Here is a 21,839-nt window from a genome sequence, read left to right as displayed (position 1 = left end):
ACCCAGCGACAAACCCAGGTTTGCCAGAGCATACATAGGGACTTGCCTTTTTATTATCAAGGCCATCTACCTTAGTATTGTCTACACTGACTGGCAGCAGCTCTCCAGTTTCAGAAAGGGGTCTCTGCCAGCCCTACCTGGAGATGCCAGGATTTGAACCTGGGACCTTCTGTGCTCAGGGCAGATCCATAAACTACAGTCCTTGCCCTTCCATACCCTTGACAGGGAGCCAACGCTAGTACTGGCATTCTGAAGACCGCATCTATACTGCACACATCCTCCTATTATTCTCATTCCCCCTGCAAAACGAAGGGGTGGGCCTATTAAGACCACAATGGGTTGCCTTGCTTCTTGTAATCTATATTGGAAGTGTGCCAAGGGATTTGGTGGCCTTGCTGCCTCAGGAGTGATATTATGCTGACAGTCACTGGCAGAGGAGCTCCTCCGAGCCCAAAAGGGTGGGGTAAACAGAAAGGTCTCTAGTTGCTTGCTGAACATGAGCTTGGGGCAGGGTAGAGGAAGTGTGATATAGACGAGGCAGAAAAGCCGAAATCCACACTATGTTCCAAAGTTCATGGAGGAGAAGCTTCCTAAGTTGCTATCTCTACGCCGAGCTTACCTCATCGTTTTGCTGCAAGGCTATAAATCACCTTGCTGCTTGCTTAGAGGGATGGAAGTGCAAGACATGAATAAATGAAGCTAATGCAATATGACCTCGCTGTACAAGCCCTAACCGTTTCCCACAAAGGCAAGCTTCAGGAGTTTTTCCAATTCTGCTGAATTACGTTAAGGTAAAGGGACCCCTGACCATTAGGTCCAGTCATGGCCGACTCTGGGGTTGCGGCGCTCATCTCGCTTTACTGGCCGAGGGAGCCGGCGTACAGCTTCCGGGTCCTGTGGCCAGCATGACTAAGCCGCTTCTGGTGAACCAGAGCAGCGCACAGAAACGCCGTTTACCTTCCCACTGGAGTGGTACCTATTTATCTACTTGCACTTTGACGTGCTTTCGAAATGCTAGGTTGGCAGGAGCAGGGACCGAGCAACGGGAGCTCACCCTGATGTGGGGATTCGAACCGCCGACCTTTTGATCGGCAAGCCCTGGGCTCTGTGGTTTAACCCACAGCGCCACCCATGTCCCGAGTTACGTTACTCTTCAGCAATTGTGATGACACCCTCTAGGGCAGGGGTGGGGCACCTGAGCTGGGGCCCTCCAGATCCGCTCCAGACAGCAAGGGGCAGATGAGAAGTTTGGGTCTAGGGCCCCAGGCTCCCATCCCAGCTCTAGAAATTGCAAGCTGACCACTTTTCAGCATAAAAAGAAGTACTCTTGCTGTCTTTACCCCTCAAAAGCCCTGCAGATAAGACAGCAGCTGCACTTTCAAAGACACAAAGGAGCAGGCAAAAGGTTAGTTTAGCAAACAAAGCATCACTACACACACGACTGTGTGTTACTGCTCACAGCAGACGGGAGTCGAGAGCCTACATAAGCACGTTAGAAATTAATGCAGCTGCTTGAAAAACAGAGGAGAATCGCACAGACCGTATGCTTTCATTCTTTGCTGGTAAGCATCAAAGGCAAACCTCTCAAGAAAAATGAAAGCAGGGAATCTACTGAAGCTCAAAGCTATAACTCTTTGATCTCAAGCTAACCCACTTAAAAGGATGGTGGGTAGCTCAGATTCTTGAGCTCTGCATTCAGCCTCCTGGAATTCCACCACAGGTCCTCCCCACCTAGCCCCCTGATCAAGTCCTTAGGGCTCCCTGCGTAAGGGGTAGTGCAGAATCAAAGACCAAGCTTAACATTTGGAGTCTCCTGACTCCCATGATCACTCAGCAATCCATATGCCCTGCCCACCTAAATTCAACCATCATGCCCATCCAACCAGGGTTCAAATCATAGCTGTCAACTTTTCCCTTTTCTTGCAATGAATCCTATTGAGAATAAGGGAATTTCCCTTTAAAAAAGGGAAACATTGACAGCTATGGTTCAAATCCTCACTCCGCCTCAACCCCCACTGGGTGTGCTTGGGTTTGGGTTAGGGTTAGCTGTTGCCTCTGAACTTGACCTACCTCACAGGCTTGTTGTGGGGATTAAAAGAGGAGAGGAGACCTATGTAAGCTCTCTGATCCACCAACTTCTTCCCTCAGCTGGGCCTACACAGAAACAACTCTTGCATGTAAACACCTTCCTTTCTTAATAATCCCCTTCCCACTCACTCTCCATGTGGCGCACCCTAACCCAACCCACCTCAAAAGCAAACATTCCTGCTGCACTGGATTTAGATCCAGGCCTAGTTCTCAACTTCAAGGTGGTCTTATTTTTATTTAATAAATATAATAATAATAATAATAATAAAGCTGTGGACTATATTTAGGGTAGCTGCAACTTAAGACAACTTCCCTGCCAGCTTAAAAGTAATACATAGTTAATTACAAGAATCACCCTTATCAGCCTAGGAAAAACCCCAGCACCAGCTATGACCTTACAAACTCTCCAGCCAGCTGAAACCCCAGCATCTGCTCTCAAAGGCCACTCCCCAAAAACAAACAGATGCTCAATCCCCATTTAAAAGCTCGCAAGGGAGGAGGCTATTGGCACCAGGAAGGGTATACCAAAATCATGGGGCCGCCACTGAAAAGGCTCCCACATAACATGCCTGCACACCGAAACTCACGTTGTTCCACAATACAAACAAAAAGGTGGGGGGGGGAGAGAATCATTTTTTCCCATTTCATAAAATTTATGCACTCCATGATCGTAAAACAAAACAAAACAAAACCTTCAAGTGGTTTTCAAAACCCCTGCACACAGAAATCTAACGTCAAAGATCTAGGCCAGAGTAAGCTGGCCTAGAAGCCTTCTTCACAATATACCACCTTTCCACATGCAGGAATCTGTCCACTTACACAGCCTAGAAACCGTCTCCCCGATACGCTGGCTTTCTTCAGACAGGGCTCTGCCTACATACATTACCTAGAAGCCACATCCCGACATGCTAGCTTTCTACATGCAGGAATCTCTTCACTTAGCCTAGAAGCCTTCTCCCTAATATGCTGGCTTTCTACATGTGCCTATTTACACACGGGCTAAAATCCTACCCCTGTAAGTTACCTTTCTACATGCAGGAATCTCTTTGCTTATACAGTCTAGAAACCTTCCCCTCAACATACTAGCTTTCTCCATGCAGGGCTCTGTCCACTTACATGGCCCAGAAGCCTCATCCCTGACAGGCTAGCTTTCTACATGAAGGAATCTCTTCACTTAGCCTAGAAGCCTTCTCCCTAATATGCTGGCTTTCTACATGTGCCTATTTACACACGGGCTAAAATCCTACCCCTGTAAGTTACCTTTCTACATGCAGGAACCTCTTCGCTTATACAGTCTAGAAACCTTCCCCTCAACACACTAGCTTTCTCCATGCAGGGCTCTGTCCACTTACATGGCCCAGAAGCCTCATCCCTGACAGGCTAGCTTTCTACATGAAGGAATCTCTTCACTTAGCCTAGAAGCTTTGCCTACTTATATACGGGCTAAAATCCTACCCCTATAAGTTACCTTTCCACATGCAGGAATCTGTCCACTTACACAGCCTAGAAACCGTCTCCCCGATATGCTGGCTTTCTTCAGACAGGCCTCTGCCTACATACATTACCTAGAAGCCACATCCCGACATGCTAGCTTTCTACATGCAGGAATCTCTTCACTTAGCCTAGAAGCCTTCTCCCTAATATGCTGGCTTTCTACATACCGGGCTTTGCCTATTTACACATGAGCTAAAATCCTACCCCTATAAGTTACCTTTCCACATGCAGGAATCTGTCCACTTACACAGCCTAGAAACCATCTCCCCGATACGCTGGCTTTCTACATACAGGGCTCTGCCTACTTACATGGCCTAGAAGCCACATCCCTGATAGGCTAGCTTTCTACATGCAGGAACCTCTTCGCTTATACAGTCTAGAAACCTTCCCCTCGACATACTAGCTTTCTCCGTGCAGGGCTCTGTCCACTTCCATGGCCCAGAAGCCTCCTCCCCGACAGGCTGGCTTTCTACATGCAGGGATGCGCTCGCTTGCCAGGCCCCGCCCCACCTGCCGCCCTAGAGGAAGCCGAGAGCGGGCCGGAGGCAGGATGCGTCCCGCCCCGGGGCCTGGCCTCCTCCCGCCCCAGCGCGGCCTTCCCAGGGGGAGGAGGCGGCGGCGGCGGAGGCGGCCCTCTCCCCGGCCCGGCCTGCCTTGGCCTACCCTGGCTGGCGCTCTCCATCTCGCCCGGAGGCCGCTGCGCAGCTACGCGAGGGAAGGAGGCGGCGGCGGCGGCGGCGGCGGCAGCAGCGGCAACAAACTCCTGGCTTGACGGCGCGGCGACGTCACACGCCTCCCGCTCTTCCGTCTCCGCACACACACACGCTCACTTCCGGCCTCCCCCGGAAGTCGCAGCTAGCAACGTCATTAGGAGGCGCTTGCGGCCTTAAAGAGGAAAATGCAAAGCGCCAAAGCTGCCGCCCTCACTTCCGGATCCCTTCTGAAGCTTCTGCATTGAGGAGAAATCCTCAATATAAATCGGGGTTAGACTCTCCATTTGCTTTCTCCACGTTGGCCGAGGTGTGCCGTTATCCTTCGGTTCCCCCTCCCTTTCCCTCCCCCCCCCCCGCTTTAGGGAGAAAAGCGTGGCTGTTTCAAAACAGGGCAGTCTGCCTCTAGCCTATCTCGGAAGCATTTTTAAAGGCTGGCGTAGAAATCTGAAGCAGAAATTGCATTTCTGTTTCAGATTTTGCACTGAACCTTAAATGTCTTCGCCGTTCAGTCCACGCGCTGTTACGATCTGCGATCGGAATCCGGAACTAGCCTGCGGGTTCGCTCCAGCCCGCAGCCCTTTGGTGTCACTCTTTGGCTGCAGACCAAAGGGGATCAATCGCAAAGTTGCGCTTATGATTTCCGGGCAGTCTTGTCGACGGCGCTGCCCTGGACGTGGTTTGAGGGGTGACAGAAGTCTGCGGTGCGCAACTGCAGTTACTAAGTCATTTATATATATAATTGGCTATTAACTGGCGCCACGGCGCTTGGCAGTTGGTGGGTTCACAGATAACGTTCAGCAGGTGTGCAGTTTGTCTGTACCCAACAAATGAACTGTACACACCAGTGATGGCCAAACTTGGCCCTCCAGCTGTTTTGGGACTACAATTCCCACCATCCCAGACCATTAGCTAGGGATGATGGGAGTTGTAGTCCAAAAACAGTTGGAGGGCCAAATCTGGCCATCACTGGTATACACCCTTTCACGCAAACACTTGAGCAGGTTGCAGAAACAGTTTGCACCTATGTGCAAAGAGTAAGCAAGCCTAAAAGCTCACATTTCCCTTTTCCTTCCCCGCCCCCCAAAATTGTTGGGCCAGTATTATGACGGCTGAGCACCTCATAAGGGCCAGTCTCCTGGTATGGAAGGTTAGGGACCCCTAACCATTAGGTCCAGTTGTGGCCAACTCTGGGGTTGCAGCGCTCATCTCGCTTTATTGGCGGAGGGAGCCGGCGTACAGCTTCTGGGTCATGTGGCCAGCATGACTCAGCCACTTCTGGCGAACCAGAGCAGCGCACGGAAATGCCGTTTACCTTCCCGCCGGAGCGGTACCTATTTATCTACTTGCACTTTGACGTGCTTTCGAACTGCTAGGTTGGCAGGAGCAGGGACCGAGCAATGGGAGCTCACCCCATCGCGGGGATTCGAACCGCCGACCTTCTGATCGGCAAGTCCTAGGCTCTGAGGTTTAACCCACAGCGCCACCCACGTACCTTTACTCGGAAGCTTTACTCGGAAATAAAAGCAGCAGCGATACAATTAAAACCCAAGAGCATCCAGCACAGCACAGCACAACTGCTACAGTCGGGAAAGCCATTCAGTGATCCACCAAGACCCTCAGCAATTTTCAAGTCGTGGGCAGGGGACAGTTTTATAACCATTGCTCTAGTTGCGTAGAAATATGCTAAAATTTAACCCAACACATTTCAATTTGAATTGTTCACAGGCACCTTTGGGCCCAACCAATTTCAATCAGCCAGCCCCCCAGATCAACAGCTAAGCAATACTTTCATTGGGTCCAACCACAACGTCACAAAAGGTGTGGCAAGCTTTCGAGTTCTTCAGCGGGTAGGATGTTACACAACACAGGGGCTGAGGGCGACCAGGCAGGGCGATGTTTGCTCAGGACTAAGCATTGCTGAGAAATGGAGGCAGTGAGAGATTTTACTTTCTTGGGCTCCATGATCACTGCAGATGGTGACAGCAGTCACGAAATTAAAAGACGCCTGCTTCTTGGGAGAAAAGCAATGATAAACCTAGACAGCATCTTAAAAAGCAGAGACATCACCTTGCCAACAAAGGTCTGTATAGTTAAACCTATAGTTTTCCCAGTAGTGATGTATGGAAGTGAGAGCTGGAGCATAAAGAAGACTGATCGCCGAAGAATTGATGCTTTTGAATTATGGTGCTGGAGGAGACTCTTGAGAGTCCCATGGACTGCAAGAAGATCAAACCGATCCATTCTGAAGGAAATCAGCCCTGAGTGCTCACTTGAAGGACAGATCCTGAAGCTGAGGCTCCAATACTTTGGGCGCCTCATGAGAAGAGAAGACTCCCTGGAAAAGACCCTGATGTTGGGAAAGATTGAGGGCAGAAGGAGAAGTAGATGACAGAGGACGAGATGGTTGGACAGTGTTCTCAAAGCTACCAGCATGAGTTTGTCCAAACTGTGGGAGGCAGTGGAAGATAGGAGTGCCTGGCGTGCTCTGGTCCATGGGGTCACAAAGAGTCAGACACGACTAAACGACTAAACAACAACAAGCCTTGCTGAGTTTAATGGGACTCATAACTCCATTAAGCCTGGGACTGGACTGATGGAAGTTTTGGTTGACAATCATTTGTAGGGTACTAGGTTGGTAAAGGCTGCTCTGGTGGGTTTGATTAGTAGGGGAGTCTTCCCTTCTCCTGTCCTTCCTTCAGTCTGTCATGTCTCCCTTTGGTCTGTAGGTGGAGGTATCAGCCCAGGTATCCCTTCTGCCCCAGGCTTGTTGCTTTCACATCTCTAAATTAATATCTCTAAATCCACGCACCTTGGTTTAGCATCCTGGCAGAAAGATGTTCTGCAAGTGAGGGGCAAGTGGTGAGTCACTGGGAAAATAAGCTCTCATGTTACAGCTTAGCTGAGGCAATCTAGCTTAACCACTTTTAAAGGGATTTCTGGGGAAATCATTCCGACTTAACCATTTCTGCTTTCAGGGACATCTGCATACCGCATTATGCAGTGAAGAGGTCTTTATTCTCAGGAACTGGGCCTTTATTGTGGTAGCAACTACCCTTTGGGAACCCCCTTACAGATTAGACAGACACCTCTATTGTCTTTTCTACATGAAATGAATACTTTCTTCTTTAGCTATCCCACTTGTCTGCTTCTGTAGTGGAACTATTTTTTTTTGTTTGTTTGTTATACCTGTTTTCATATGTGGAATTGTTTCAAAATGTCCACATTGTTGCTATATATGGAATTCCTTTATAAATGGAACTGTTTTTTACAGTTTTTGATGGTTACGATGCTTTATCTGTTTTACCAGTATATATTTTATTGTTGTAACCCACCTTGGATCTTGAATAAGAGATCTAACAAATAAATAAATAAATTACAGAGACATCACAAAGTATTGCCCTTCTGGGGTAAGTCTTGGGTGGGGGTATTAAAATGGCAGCTGTCAGCAGCATGGAGGCTGTAAGAGCCCTGGCTGACATGACTCTCACGCTCCTACAAAATTCACCCGCCAGCATCCCAAAGGCAAAATAAGGGAACTGGTTTGATAAACCACCTCTCGTTCAGTTCTGCCCTGTCCCCTTAAAAAACAAAAATACCCAGGCTGAACTTTCAGCCTTCCCGAAGTTTGGCCTGGTCCCAAGTTAAATCCTTGACATTTTCAGCATCCGCACCATATGTTTAAAACACTTTAATACCACTTTCAGAGTCCCAAATAATTCTGGGCATTATAGTTTGTAGTTTGTTAAAAGTGCTGTTAGGAGATCCCTCTTCCCAGAGTTCCCTGGGAAAAGGGATTGGCTGCCTTCAGATGTCTTCTAAAAGTCAGATAGTTCTCTTTGACGGTGGGAGGGCGTTCCACAGGGCGGGCGCCACTACCAAGGAGGCCCTCTGCCTGGTTCCCCGTAACTTGGCTTCTCGCAGTGAGGGAACCGCCAGAAGGCCCTCGGAGCTGGACCTCAGTGTCCGGGCAGAACAATGGGGGTGGAGACGCTCCTTCAAGTATAGTGAGCCAAGGCCATTTAGGGGTTTAATGGTCAGCACCAACACTCTGAATTGTGCTCAGAAACATACATTGGGCAAAAGAGCCCTGCATTGCAGGGGGTTGGACTAGATGACCCACGAGGTCCCTCCCCAGTGTGCAGTTCTAGGATTCTATGGCTGTGCATACTTACTGATCATGCTGGTGCTTTTGGAAAGAGAGAGAGAGCGTCTGATAGTCCCTCCAAGGGACATAGGCCTGAGGGTCCATGTGCACCCTGAACCTGGGGGGAGAAACAGATAAGAGGTTCTGGGCTGACAGCCTTGACTTGTGACATCCCAGCAGTAAGCAAAAGAAATGGGTCCTCCTTCTTCTGACACCAGAACTGCCTGGCTGGCCCCATCTGCACTATGCAGTTAAAGCAGTATGATACCACTTCGAAGTCATGGATTCCCTTGCCCCAAAGAATCCTGGGAGCTGTAGTTTGTTAAGTGTACCGAGAGTAGGGCTGCCATGTCTTGAAGGGCAAAAAAGAGGACAGCCCGAGCCGCTGCCAGCCCAAGCCGGGGAAAGAGGTGCAGGCCTTTCCCCCCAGCTCTGGCTGGCAGCAGCTGCGGTGTGCAGAGCAGCCCAAGCCTCAGCCACTGACAGCCCAAGCGGTGGCAGAACCCCAGTTCATATCTGATCTTTGCTGCGGCGGCTTCACTCTGCTGCGGCGCTTCTGGGGCACAGCACCCTCTTGAGCATGCCCATGCGCCCCCCCAAAAACCCCACCCACCCCCCAAAATAAAAAACCCAGGAATTTCCTTTAAAATGTAAACAAATGTAAAAATAAGGGAATTAAAAAAAAAAAAAAAGAATACAGATTACTCAAATGTAAGAGAAATATGGAAACCGCAAAAAGAGATAGAGGGAAGTCAATTAACATAGGAGGGACTCAAACCAGTTTAGTGTAATAGAATGAAAGTGACGGTAAAGGGAAAAAAGAAAAGATGAAATATGAAGGTAATGTCTTTCTAGGAACTTTGGATATAGAATGTTCAAATAGTGGTTTGTACTCCTTAAATAATTTTGTGTATTTGACAATTCCCCCCCCTTTCCTTTTTTAATCGTTTTCTTTTCATATTTTCGTTTATGTATTGTTTTCTTTTCGGTATATGTGGGTGTAAGGGTTAATTTATTTTCTTGTTTTGTAAATTTTAAAAAGGCAATAAAGATTTTTTTAAAAAATGTAAATATCCTCCCAGATAGGTATGTTGGCCCCCCAAAAGAGGACATGTCCTAGTTTTCCTGGACGTATGGCAACCCTAGCCGAGAGTTGCTGGGGGACTCCTATTTGCTTCACAGAGCTACAATCTTTAGAGTTTCCTACCCAGAGGGATTGATTTTTAAACCACTCTGAGAACCACAGCTCTGAGAGTGTTTAAAATGGTATGATACTGCTATAAATGTATAGTTCGGACAGGGACTCTTTCTGGTCTGTTTCCATTGCAGGTACATGAAGACACAACAGTTTGTCTTTGTGACGGTAGCACATCTGTGTTCTCCCGGACACCTTCCCCCAAATCTGCTGATAAGGCTCTCTCACAGCTCTATGCTTTACAGTGGTGCCTCGCAAGACGAAATTAATTCGTTCCGCGAGTTTTTTCGTCTAGCGAATTTTTCGTCTTGCGAAGCACGGTGTCGGAAAAGTTTTGGAAAAGCTTCAAAAATCGCCAAAAACCTCAAAAAAGGTTACCACACCGCGTTCTATGAGTTGCTCCTCGAAGTCAAGTCGCAACTGTATTAACGGTGTTAAGAAAAAGGAAACAAACTTGCAAAAAACGCAAGACGTTTTCGTCTTGCGAAGCAAGCCCATAGGGAAATTCGTCTTGCGAAGCAGCTCAAAAACCGCAAAACCCTTTCGTCTAGTGAGTTTTTCGTCTTGCGAGGCATTCGTCTTGCGGGGCACCACTGTATCTGTACTCTGACATCTCTCGTTGTTAAGCCACCATTTTGGGGGAAATCACATCATTATTGTTAAGTTGTGGGTTAACATATCAGACGACACAGCGATTCTTCAGACAGCTCTTGTTTATTCACAGGCCAGAACTGAACTGAAGGGTTCAGCCAGTCTGCTTATATAGAGCTCCACTAGAACGCAACAGTAACCATTAACTATCCAATCACTGAACGTCATTTTCGATCCCTTATTTGCATATGTGGACCTGAACTATCTACAGTATCCCCCTGCTGGCCCAGGGTGAGAACTTCAGTACATAACAATTATGGAACAATTCACTCTGGTCCTTACAATGATGGACAGTTTTAAAAAGTTTTATAGTAGCGACGGGCGCTTGAGGAATTCAGTATTTGTGGAGCCTCATAATACCTGATCTGATCCGCACAACCCAATCTAATAAGCAGTGAAAAATTCACAACGCAATCTTCTACTCAGAATTGAATTCAATGGGGCTTACTCCCAGGTAAAGGGGATTAGGATTGCAGCTTCAATTATGCACCACCTTTTGTTCTTCCCAAATGTCCTGGCATTGTTCTCTGGTCAAAACAACTGCATGGAAATCCATATTTTGAGAGGAAACGTTTTCAAAAAATATTTGCATTTTCATATTAATAACATTTTCTTTTTTAAAATTTCTGGTGAATGTTGAAACAGGGCGGGGTGGATTTATGGGAAACAAGTGCAAACAGAAATGTCAAGACTAGACTGATTGGCTCATCCCTTATAGCAGCCTCTGACAACCTGGTGCCCTCCAGTTGTTTTGGACTACAAATCCCATAAGCAGAACAGCATCTGGCAGGGGCAGCAGGTTCACTGCTTTATAGTGACCCCTACAATGGACCAACATTGCAGGTAGCAGTGTTGGCTGTTAGAAAGCACCCAAATGTAAACGATATGGTTAAACCCATTTTTCAGTCGAACTCAAAACGTTGCAAAATAGCAGGCATCCTTTTTTGACATTGCAGTCATTCCTAAGAAATACATTGCTCTGCTGTCCTCAGTGTTAGAGAGATTCGACTGGACTTGACTAGAAGTTGAACATTTAGGATCACTGGTCCCAGCTGTGGACCAATCAGGGCCGGATTTAGGTTTGATGAGGCCCTAAGCTACTGAAGGTAATGGGGCCCTTTATATGTCCATCTGTCCTTTGTCAACAACAAATTGCCGCTGTTTTTTGTGTTGAATATATGCTATATGGTAATTTATGGACCTAATAGTTATCTAAAGCCATTTGCACATAACAAAATATGTATTTTATCAAAATAATTGTTGAACTGAAATACAATTAAGAAGTATATTAATAGTGAGGGATGCAGGTGGTGCTGTGGGTTAAACCACAGAGCCTAAGGCTTGCCGATCAGAAGGTCGGCGGTTCAAATCCCCGCAACAGGGTGAGCTCCCGTTGCTCGGTTTTTGCTCCTGCCCACCTAGCAGTTCGAAAGCACGTCAAAGTACAAGTAGATAAATAGGTACTGCTCCGGTGGGAAGGTAAACGGTGTTTCCGTGTGCTGCTCTGGTTCACAAGAAGTGACTTTGTCATGCTGGCCACATGAACCGGAAGCTGTATGCCGGCTCCCTCGGCCAATAAAGCAAGATGAGCGCCACAACCCCAGAGTCGGCCACAACTGGACCTAATGGTCAGGGGTCCCTTTACTTTTATATTAATAGTAAAATTTTGGAGGGGCCCTCAAGAGAGTTGGGCCCTAAGCTATAGCTTGTTTAGCTTATACAGTGGTACCTCGAGTTACAGACGCTTCAGGTTACAGACTCCGCTAACCCAGAAATAGTTCCTCGGGTTCAGAACTTTGCTTCAGGATGAGAACAGAAATAGTGCAGCGGCAGCGGGAGTCCCCATTAGCTAAAGTGGTGTCTCAGGTTAAGAACAGTTTCAGGTTAAGAACGGACCTCCGGAACAAATTAAGTTCTTAACCCGAGGTACCACTGTATGTAAATCGAGCACTGGGACCACTCATTCAGCAGAGATTTGCAGGCACTCTTTCTATTTTTCAGACGTCTATGGCAGATCCTTTGACTGCAGATAGGCCTTTGCAGCTGCTTTTTTCAATTAGTGATTTTAATTATAACCTTACAATTATAATTATATACCGATTAATGGTGTTTTCTGTTTTATTGTACATATTGTCTTCTTCTTTGGCAATCACTTGTAGCCGAGCAAGATTGTCTTCCATGAAACACGGTGAATACGTACAATAAAATATCGTTGCACTCTACCGTGTTATGCTATACGGATTGGTGGTATGTAAATCCTTCTATAAATAAACAAATGTCTGCAAATCACAAAAATAAGAGTGGGCCCCCAAAGGCTCTCCATTTGCAGAACTATACCCCCCCTGCATATCAGCCCCCACAGGGTGATATTCAGCTAAACTCTGCTCAGAGTAAGACCCACTGAAATTAATGAACAAGTTTTTTTAAAAAGGTAAAGGTAAAGGGGACCCCTGACCATTAGGTCCAGTTGTGGCCGACTCTGGGGTTGTGGCACTCATCTCACTTTACTGGCCAAGGGAGCCGGCGCACAGCTTCCGGGTCATGTGGCCAGCATGACTAAGCTGCTTCTGGCGAACCAGAGTAGCGCATGGAAACGCCGTTTACCTTCCCACCGGAGCGGTACCTATTTATCTACTTGCACTTTTGGCGTGCTTTCAAACTGCTAGGTTGGCAGGAGCAGGGACCGAGCAACAGGAGCTCACCCCGTCGCAGGGATTTGAACCGTTGACCTTCTGATCGGCAAGTCCTAGGCTCTGTGGTTTAACCCACAGGTCCATTTATTTCAGTAGGTCTACACAGAATAAACTTCTTCAAATACCAGCCTTAGATTTCAAGCACCCTTCCGCATCAAAATGCACAAGCTTCTAAAAAGCACCAGTGTTTGCATGTCACAAAAATAAAGGGGGTGGTTAGAGGGTCAAGCCAGGGCTACAGAGACCTGGGTTCAAATCTCTATTCGAGCCACAAAGCTCACTGGTGACTTTGGGACAATCTCTCTCTCTCTTTCCTTAGGATGTGTTTATATTCCCATCTACCAAGCACTGCTTGCCTTTCCAGTGCGGGGAACAATCCATGTTCACATACCGTCATCCAAAATGCAGGTGTATCCTGTACTTTGCTATAAATCGCTACTGTTTGATGTGTTGCTTCTCAAACCAGCTTCACACTAATTGGGATCCTTAAGCCCTTCCTAATTCACGTCTAGCCAAGGTGTGAGCAACTGTGTGTGGCGTAAAGACATCCCCGCCGCTGTCAACACCCCCTGGTGTGTACACAAGCAGGAATGAATCCGACACGAATGAAGCAGGGGTGATGTGAACATTTGCTCCCAATATATAGTCCCAAAATAAGGCAAATAGCTCCCTGCTGCTTGTTCTTTACTGCAGCTCCTCCACACACCAGGGCCAGCTCTATCATTGGGTGGAGCGAAGGGGCTGCCTTGGGTGGCAAAAACTGGGGGACAGGGAGTTGTGTGAAGACGGAGCTGTATGTTCCCTGTGTGGGTTACCGTCTGCTCCCTAACCTAGCTTGCTTCCCTTAGCTGTGGCAGAGAGAATGCTGAGCTTTTTGGCCTCCCTTTGGAAGCAAACAAGGCCCTTGACCATCCCATCGCAGCAGGATAATAAAGCAAACAACCGTGGATGAGGCCAGACAAAGCTTTTGACCTCCACCCTAAGCCCACTCTCAAAAGTGGTACCTCGGGTTACAGACGCTTCAGGTTACAGACTCCGCTAACCCAGAAATAGTACCTCGGGTTAAGAACTTTGCTTCAGGATGAGAACAGAAATCGTGCTCCGGCGGTGCAGCGGGAGGCCCCATTAGCTAAAGTGGTGCTTCAGGTTAAGAACAGTTTCAGGTTAAGAACGGACCTCTGGAACGAATTAAGTTCTTAACCTGAGGTACCACTGTATTAGCAAGGAAGAGCTGTCCGTTGGCAACTCTTTGCATTTCACAACGGTGTGCATTTGATTCCCACATTGCATGGGGTTGACTAGAAGACTCTAGGACCCTCGTACCTACGGGACCTCCCACAGAGGACCTTATGGTCTTCAAACAAAAACATCTTGCAGGTCCCGGGCCACAGGGAGGTTAGGCTGGCCTCGACCAGAGCCAGGGCTTTTTTGGCTGTGGCCCCGATCTGGTGGAACGCTCTGTCACAAGAGACTAGGGCCCTGTGGGACTCGACATCCTTCCGCAGGGCCTGCAAGACAGAGCTGTTCCACCAGGCCTTTGGCCAAGGCACAGTCTGACCCCCTCCTTTGGTGATTCTTCACAGAACTCTAGCCCAATGGTTGCCATTAATTTGATTTTATAATGAATTGATTTTAGAATGCTGTATTATTTTACTGTTGTTAGCCACTCTGAGCCCAGCTTTGGCTGGGGAGGGCGGGATATAAATAAAAAATTATTATTATTATTATTATTATTATTATTATTATTATTATTATTATTGTCTTTTCCATCTCTATGGTTCTATGTCTGTCTCTTTTCTCCCTCCCTCTCCTCCCCCCACAACTCAAAAGGAACTGACAGAGCATAGCGTTGTTGTCGGGGAAGGATAAATCTGGGGGCACCCAATTAACTTTCCCAAGCCTGTCTCGTTCTCATTCTTTCTTTATGCGTCTTTCTCTCTCCTCCTGATCCCTCTCCCCATCTCCTGCTACAACTTCCAAGGCATCTGAAAGTCATCCGGCTTGAGGAGAGACCAGTGTGTGGCGTCCACGTTCCTCATGTGCTTCTTGGCCAGGAACAGGGCCATCAGCTGCTTCCCTCGGCGGGCGAGGTGCTTCCCCACCCTCCAAGGGAAAGTGGGGCTCCCGTCCTCAAGGCTGTCTTTGTACTTCTGAAGCTCCTTGACACACCACTCGTCATTTATCCTGTAGCGCTTGTAAACAGACTCCTCCTGTTTGGGGTTGGCAGCCCTGAGCCAGACCTGGACAGCTTCCAACCCGTCCTGGGACATGATTTCGGGGTAGCGATACTCCAGGAGCTGCACTAACAGCTCGTTGGCTCGGTTGCACCTGAGGTTGGTGATCTGGTCCTCCAGGCCAAACGGGCAGGTGGTGATGACCTCGTCTTTGGTCCTGCGGATCAGCAAGACGGGTCCCTGGTAGCGGCACAGCTGCTCCCCCACGTTGAGGTTGAAGTGCTCCTTCACCGTCCGAACCACCAGCTTCTTCCAGCTCTTGGGCATGATGTTGAGGGCCAAGGGGAGCAGGTCGTCGAAAGTGGCATCTAGCACCAAGGCTCCCAGAGACGGGTACGTCATGGCAGCCCACGTGGCCGAGTAGCCCCCTAAGGACCACCCGTACACAACAATGTCTTGTATGTTGAAGCCCAGGCGGCAGGTGGCATACCGGATCACGACATCCACCGCGTTGGCGTCGTTCTCCGGGTAGGGCTGGCCGGTGCTCCCGGCAAAACCGGGGTGGTTCCACCCCAGCACGGAATACCCGGTCCTTAAGGGGGTGAAGAGGCAGCCCCACTGGTAGAAGCTGACGTTCCCCTCGCAGCAAACCACCAGCCGGTTCCCCCGCTGCTCCCCTTGCCCTTTCACCTTGTCCCTCCGGTCCACAAACATGGTGTCAATCTTGTTCCCGTCGCGAGCTACCAGCTTGGCCCGCTTCCCGTTGTAATCCCTCAAGAGGCGAGCTTGGCCCTTGGCCAGGACGGGCAAGAGTGCTTGGTTCAGGAGGAAGACAGAGCCGGGGTAGATGAGCCAGCGGCCCAAAGAGTGTGCCATGATATAGCTGGCCAACTGGCCGGGCATTTGCTTGAAGTGGCGGAGGAAGTTCCAGCGCGAGACCCGGTCTCTGCCAGGGCCTTTTATCAAGGCTGATGCCAGCGGACATGCTCTCGCCGCTGCTTTGACCAGGACCGGGCAGCCACCGTGGCCTCTGTTGCTGCCACCGTGGCTGGGGGAGCTGCCGTTGACGCCGGCCTCATCCCACCGGAAGTCAACAGGCCAGTTGCTGAACTCAAAGTCGTAGCTGGCCGTAAAATAGGTTTTGAATATGTGGGCCAGAGCCTTTGGAAAACAGAAGACGCACATGGAGAGAGATAATGGTTATCTTCTAGGAGAGGCATAAATTACATAAAAAGAGGTGTGGGCAAGGAAGGTTGCCCCACGGCAGATATTTCTGACGTCTCCAGAGCTTTCCCGTTGACGGATAGATTACTTCATAGGTACATGATGCGGGCTTTGGAACTGATTGGAGCTCACCCCTTTGGCCATGGTGAAGTGGTCATTGGCGCCTGCCCATCAGGGGCCTCAGTATCCCTAGTCCACAGGGAAGTGTCACAATCAGTGAGGTCGCGCCTCCTTTGTGAACATTGCAGCAGAGGCCAGCACTCAGAAGTAGCCAAACCAACCAGTCCTGGTGCCCCCAGATGAACGCTGAAAAGAGGACTGGCTGTGGTCCTTCCACACTTTTACTGCCCACACCTCCCTCGCTTTTAGCAGATGGCTTGGTCAGTGAATCACATCAACTCATTTGCCACGTTCTCCCCCAATCTTCAGGTAGTCAGTCCACCCTCCCCAAACCCTCCGTGGATATTTCGGCAACTGGAAGTTCATTCCCGCCTTCTTTCAGAGCAAGGAGGGGGAATCAGGCTGTACGGGTGTGGATGTGCTTTATTTTAAACCCCCCCCCCCAACACTCGTATGATCAAGCTTTAAAACACTGCAGGGATGCTCTGCAACAGGAGATGGGGGTGGGGTTTGTGACATCATAAAACAGCGACCAATCAGGGCTGTGAACAGCCAGGGTTCTGGTGCAAATTATAAGAACTTGGCTATTGTTGCCTTGGGCTGGAGAAGCCAAGGAAGAAACATGGGGGGTTTACATCCAGACGACAGCAATTAGGTTGTTTGCTTGTTTGTGTGTTTAATGCACATTCTTATACATTCTCATTCACTTCTGTAAGGTTACTGTATGCCCACATTGAAACACAATCCCAGCCCCTCGTGCCAAAATATCACTTATTTATTTACCGTATTTTTCGCTCTATAAGATGCACTTTTTCCCTCCTAAAAAGTAAGGGGAAATGTGTGTGCATCTTATGGAGCGAATGCAGGCTGCGCAGCTATCCCTCTTGCTGTTCTGACTTCTGGGATTCAGAATATTTTTTTCTTGTTTTCCTCCTCCAAAAACTAGATGCATCTGATGGTCTGGTGTGTCTTATAGAGTGAAAAATACAGTATTTATTTCATAATAATGTATACACCATTTGATTGTAAAGCCTCAAAAGTTATGTACAATGGTACCTCTGGTTACAAACTTAATTCCTTCGAGAGGTCTGTTCTTAACCTGAAGCTGTTCTTAACCTGGGGTACCACTTTAGCTAATGGGGCCTCCCACTGCTGCCATGCACGATTTCTGTTCTCATCCTGGGGCAAAGTTCTTAACCCGAGGTATTACTTCCAGCTTAGCGGAGTCTGTAACCAGAAGTGTTTGTAACCCAAGGTATTTGTAACCCGAGGTACCACAGTACAAACAAGACAAAACAATAAAACATCAATAAGAAAAGTTAGCCACTGTGATTTTAAATGTTCAAAGAGTTAAAATAACAATAGACTAAAAACAGATGAATACTCGCATCAACTAAACTTTTGTCGAAATAAGACTGTTTTAAAGATGCTTTGGGATTTAATGATGGTTGTAGAGCATGAGACTCTTAATCTCAGGTTCGAGGGTTCGAGCCCCATGTTGGGCAAAAGATTACTGCACTGCAGGGGGGTTGGGCTAGATCATAGCTGTCAACGTTTCCCTTTTTTTAAGGGAAATTCCCTTATCCCGAATAGGATTCCTCACAAGAAAAGGGAAAAGTTGACATCTATGAGCTAGAAGATCCTTGTGTCCCCTCACAGTTCTATGATTCCAGTCTGGCAAAAACACCTGAGGTTATTGACATCTGTGGCATGACCTAGGGACATTTCCAGCCACATAGAGAGATCTCTGGAGGGGCTGGATTTGGCCCCTTTACCTGAGGTTCCCCACTGTAGTTTTCATTGAAGAGAGAGAGAGAGAGAGAGCGACTGAATGACCAACCTTGCTTTCTGAAAACCTGCATGTTCATATTCATCAGGTGGGCCTCGGGTGAAATCGCAGTTGTCTGCCTTGAGTCCATGAGACAGGGTGAGCTATGAATAATAAATAATTATAATTTTTTATTTATACCCTGCCCTTCCCGGTTCAGAAAACCGGGCTCAGGGCAGCTAAGAACAAATTTAAAACACTTAATTGATGCAACAAAACACAGCATAAAACAGAGTATAAAACGTGAATAACAATAAAATCAGAATTCAAAAATCAATTTAGGGGGGAAATCCATCCAATAAACTTTAGATGATCACCAGGGCTAGCTGGCTAAATTAGTCCTATTTGGGCCAGCGAGGAGACCAGGGGAGAATTACCAGCTGTGGGATCCCAGAGCGGGTAATCTTCATAAAAAGGGGAGGGGGAGGGAAGGAAGGGGAATAAAAGATCAGGCTAAGTTCAAATTGAAAGCCAGGTGGAATAGCTCTGTCTTACAGGCCCTGCGGAAGAAAGTTGAATCCTGCAGGGCCCTGTATGCAATTACAATGATATGAACACATACTGGCAGTTTTATAAGGGGTGACTCTCTCTGCATGAACTTGGGGCTGTAGCCAAGTAAATTCTACTCAGAGTAGACCCTTTGCAACTGCTTGTCCGGGTGGAGGAAAGAAATGTGTATGTGTGGAAGTGAGCCTATCACAGAAAGGCAAATTTTACATTTGTTGCTCCGCCCACCACTTGGAAGTGGCCCTCAGGAAGCTGTTCATAAGTGGCCCTCACCTCCCTTCAAAGCTGAGTGTGGCCCTCAGGTGCAAATCTTCACCTCTCCCTGCTACCCAGACTAAAGCTGGTCACACATTTGTATCTTGTTTCTCTTCAACACCCTTCTTCTTCCTTCTCCTACCTCCCCTTTGCCAAATGTTAGACTGCAAGCTCCTTGGGGCAGAGACTTCTCTCTCCTTGTCTGTAGCTCTATAAATTGCCATAAACATCACTTATATAAAACTGTAACAAAGCCTGAACTCTATTTCCCCCCCCGTCTCAAGAACCTCTTAGCAAAATAGACGTATGTGCCAAGCTCAATTATCTTTTCCCCTATTATTTTTATCAGAGACATGTCTGATGTTTGAAGGCCAAAATCTTTTTCTTCTGCTGGCCTCTGATTCTGCTGCCAGCCGCCACTCAGTTGCCCTTGAACACCTGTCCCAGTTGTGACTAAGAGATAAATACTGGAAAGAGGGGGAGCATAGCACTCAATAAGCCCTGAAGAGGGAGGGAAAGCTGTATCGAATAAAACGTTTTCAAAAACGTGTCATTAAATGAATGACACTGTTAGGAAAGGATTGTGTTAAGTGGCCCTCATGAAGCGAACGCCTAGCAGGCAGCAACAAGCACAAACTTTCGCTGTGGAACCCACTACTAGTAGCAGTTTAAGGAAAAAATAGAGGATTTCCCACAGACTTCTGGCTGGCCTCTGTGAGAACAGGGTGTTCGACTAGATGGGCTTTTGCCCTGATCCACAAAGCTTATCGTAATGTTGTTAGAAGGATAAGATACCTTATGTGTATCCCAAAGGTAGAAATGCAGAAGAAGGAGGGAGAAGATTAGATTTCCCATTATCAGCCTGACCCTCGTGACATCACAGTTCAGTCCCAGTGATGTCATTGCCGTGGAACACTTAAGTGTGGTGACATTATGCATTGCCTTTCTGCAGGTTCTGTAAGCGAAGCAGCACGTGAGGAGCTGCAACCATCAGGCATTTTAATGGTCCATCAAGGTTAGGGATGGGGAGCTTGTAGCCCTCCAGATATTGCTGGACTACAACTCCCATCATCTCTACTTGCCGCACTGGCTGGAGCTGATGGATATGGGAGTCCAACGATATCTGGAGGGCCACAGGATATCTGGAGGGTTCAATTGAGGTTCACGTTGCTGGCATTTCCTCAGAGTTCTTGCAGAGGTTTTTTCCAGCCCTGCTACCTGAGCTGATCATCCTGCAAGACTCTGGGATCGGTTCTGGGCCCTTCTGTAAACAATGTGCATGTCATCCTATTGGGTTAAGTTTCCTCCCCTAGGGGTGCATGAGGAAGTCGATTTCAGTGGGTTTTGGTGGGAACTGACCTCATCTGCACCTCCTGGACTAATGCATGGATCAAGACATATTATCCAGCTATTTGGGAGCCTGTCCCTGTTGAGTATAATAGTTTAATAGACAATGAAATGAGAATACCTAAATGTGTATTGATGAAAAGGTTTAATGTGGGGATTTTCCATGGAGCTATATTAAAGCCTGGAGCTCTCCCAGAGATGACAATTAACTAACTGGTTGTTGTTCTCTGGTAGCGAACATGTGAGTGTTGTAACCTTAGATCATACAATGAAGGTATTGAGTTGCAAATCTTTTGTCTCAAGGCTCTGGGAAGTAAGGACATGTAAAAGACCCTCTCTGATTGAGAGAGAGAAAACAACTCCAAGCAAAAAATGGAATCATGTCATATTTTGTAAGTTGCTGAGCCTGTGCTGGACATTGTATGGACATTTTGGATGTATCATTTGATGTTTCTGTTTTATTCTGAAGAGTTCTGCTAGTAAAAAAATTGAATAATATATTTATGGATCTGGACAATGATTTCTTCCAAAGGGAGTCAGTTCTTATCCATCCAGTCACTTCAAATATGTGCAACAGTCCCGCCAAGAACTCCTCACCTGAAGCCAGGTGTGATCCTTCCTGGGTCTGGGTCTGCTCCTGCCTCTTGATGCAGCTCTGTGGACTTGGAGACAAAGTGCAGCTTTCCTGCTCCCCTGATGGCTCACTCTGTGCGATAGAGCTTCTCCACCACATCATCTGACAGAGAAATGGCCTTTCTGGCCTTTGAAGACTCAGACTCCTCACTCTGAACCAAGCCAGAGGAGAACCAGACCGTGAAACTTCCAGAGGGAGAATCTCACTGGAGGGTCCAGCTTGAGCAGGACAGTTCTGACCCAGGGTCTCTTCCTTCTTCTTCTTGTTGTCCTCATTGGAGACCTTGGGCAGAGCCATGGCATGGCCTCCTTGGAAATCCTACTTCAGGCCAGTTTTGCTTTCCAAAATCCAGTGGATGGAAACCCCTCAGAGATGGCAGGGAGAATATCCTGGCTCTGGAAAATTATCCACAAAAAGGCTCATCTGGTGCTGAGCCAAATGTCTTTCTAGGACCAGGTTAAATTCTTTTCATTTGCCTGGGGACTTTTATGTTGGTCAATAATCCTGCTGTGTCTTTCCTGTGGTGACTCCCCAATTGTGGAATGCTTTCTCCAGAGACGCTGGCTTGGCGCCAACATTGCATGTCTTTAGGTAAAGGGACCCCTGACCATTAGGTCCAGTCGTGGCCGACTCTGGGGTTGCGGCGCTCATCTCGCTTTATTGGCCGAGAGAGCCGGCGTACAGCATCCGGGTCATGTGGCCAACATGAGTAAGCCGCTCCTGGCGAACCAGAGCAGCACACGGAAACGCCATTTACCTTCCTGCCGGAGCG

General features: G+C 47.9%; 2 protein-coding genes across 18 annotated transcripts in view; both read right to left on the bottom strand.

The window, feature by feature from the left end:
• TPD52L2 (TPD52 like 2) overlaps positions 1-19,991 on the bottom strand; it is a 45,539-nt gene extending 25,548 nt beyond the window's left edge. For 4 of the 17 annotated variants that reach the window (XM_081011527.1, XM_081011529.1, XM_081011524.1 and 1 more), the window contains exon 1: positions 4,246-4,410. In XM_081011527.1, the coding sequence (XP_080867653.1) occupies positions 4,246-4,264 (19 nt within the window). In that variant the 5' untranslated portion in view covers positions 4,265-4,410. Of the gene's footprint in view, positions 1-2,070; positions 2,143-4,245; positions 4,414-8,467; positions 8,558-18,336; positions 18,429-19,881 lie in introns of those variants that run through there. The other 13 variants (XM_081011521.1, XM_081011532.1, XM_081011530.1 and 10 more) reach the window with 9 other exon arrangements.
• Positions 14,884-16,962, bottom strand: LOC308480077 (ABHD16B-like). The gene has a single exon (XM_081011382.1). The coding sequence runs from the start codon at positions 16,335-16,337 to the stop codon at positions 14,946-14,948; it is 1,392 nt and encodes a 463-aa protein (XP_080867508.1). The 5' UTR covers positions 16,338-16,962; the 3' UTR covers positions 14,884-14,945.
• Positions 19,992-21,839: the final 1,848 nt, after the last annotated feature.

This window comes from Podarcis pityusensis (assembly GCF_964106645.2).
Source record: "Podarcis pityusensis genome assembly, chromosome: 6".
Taxonomy (NCBI): domain Eukaryota; kingdom Metazoa; phylum Chordata; class Lepidosauria; order Squamata; family Lacertidae; genus Podarcis; species Podarcis pityusensis.
The sequence above is the reverse complement of the archived record's forward strand: the minus strand, read 5'-3'. Positions and strand labels throughout refer to the sequence as shown.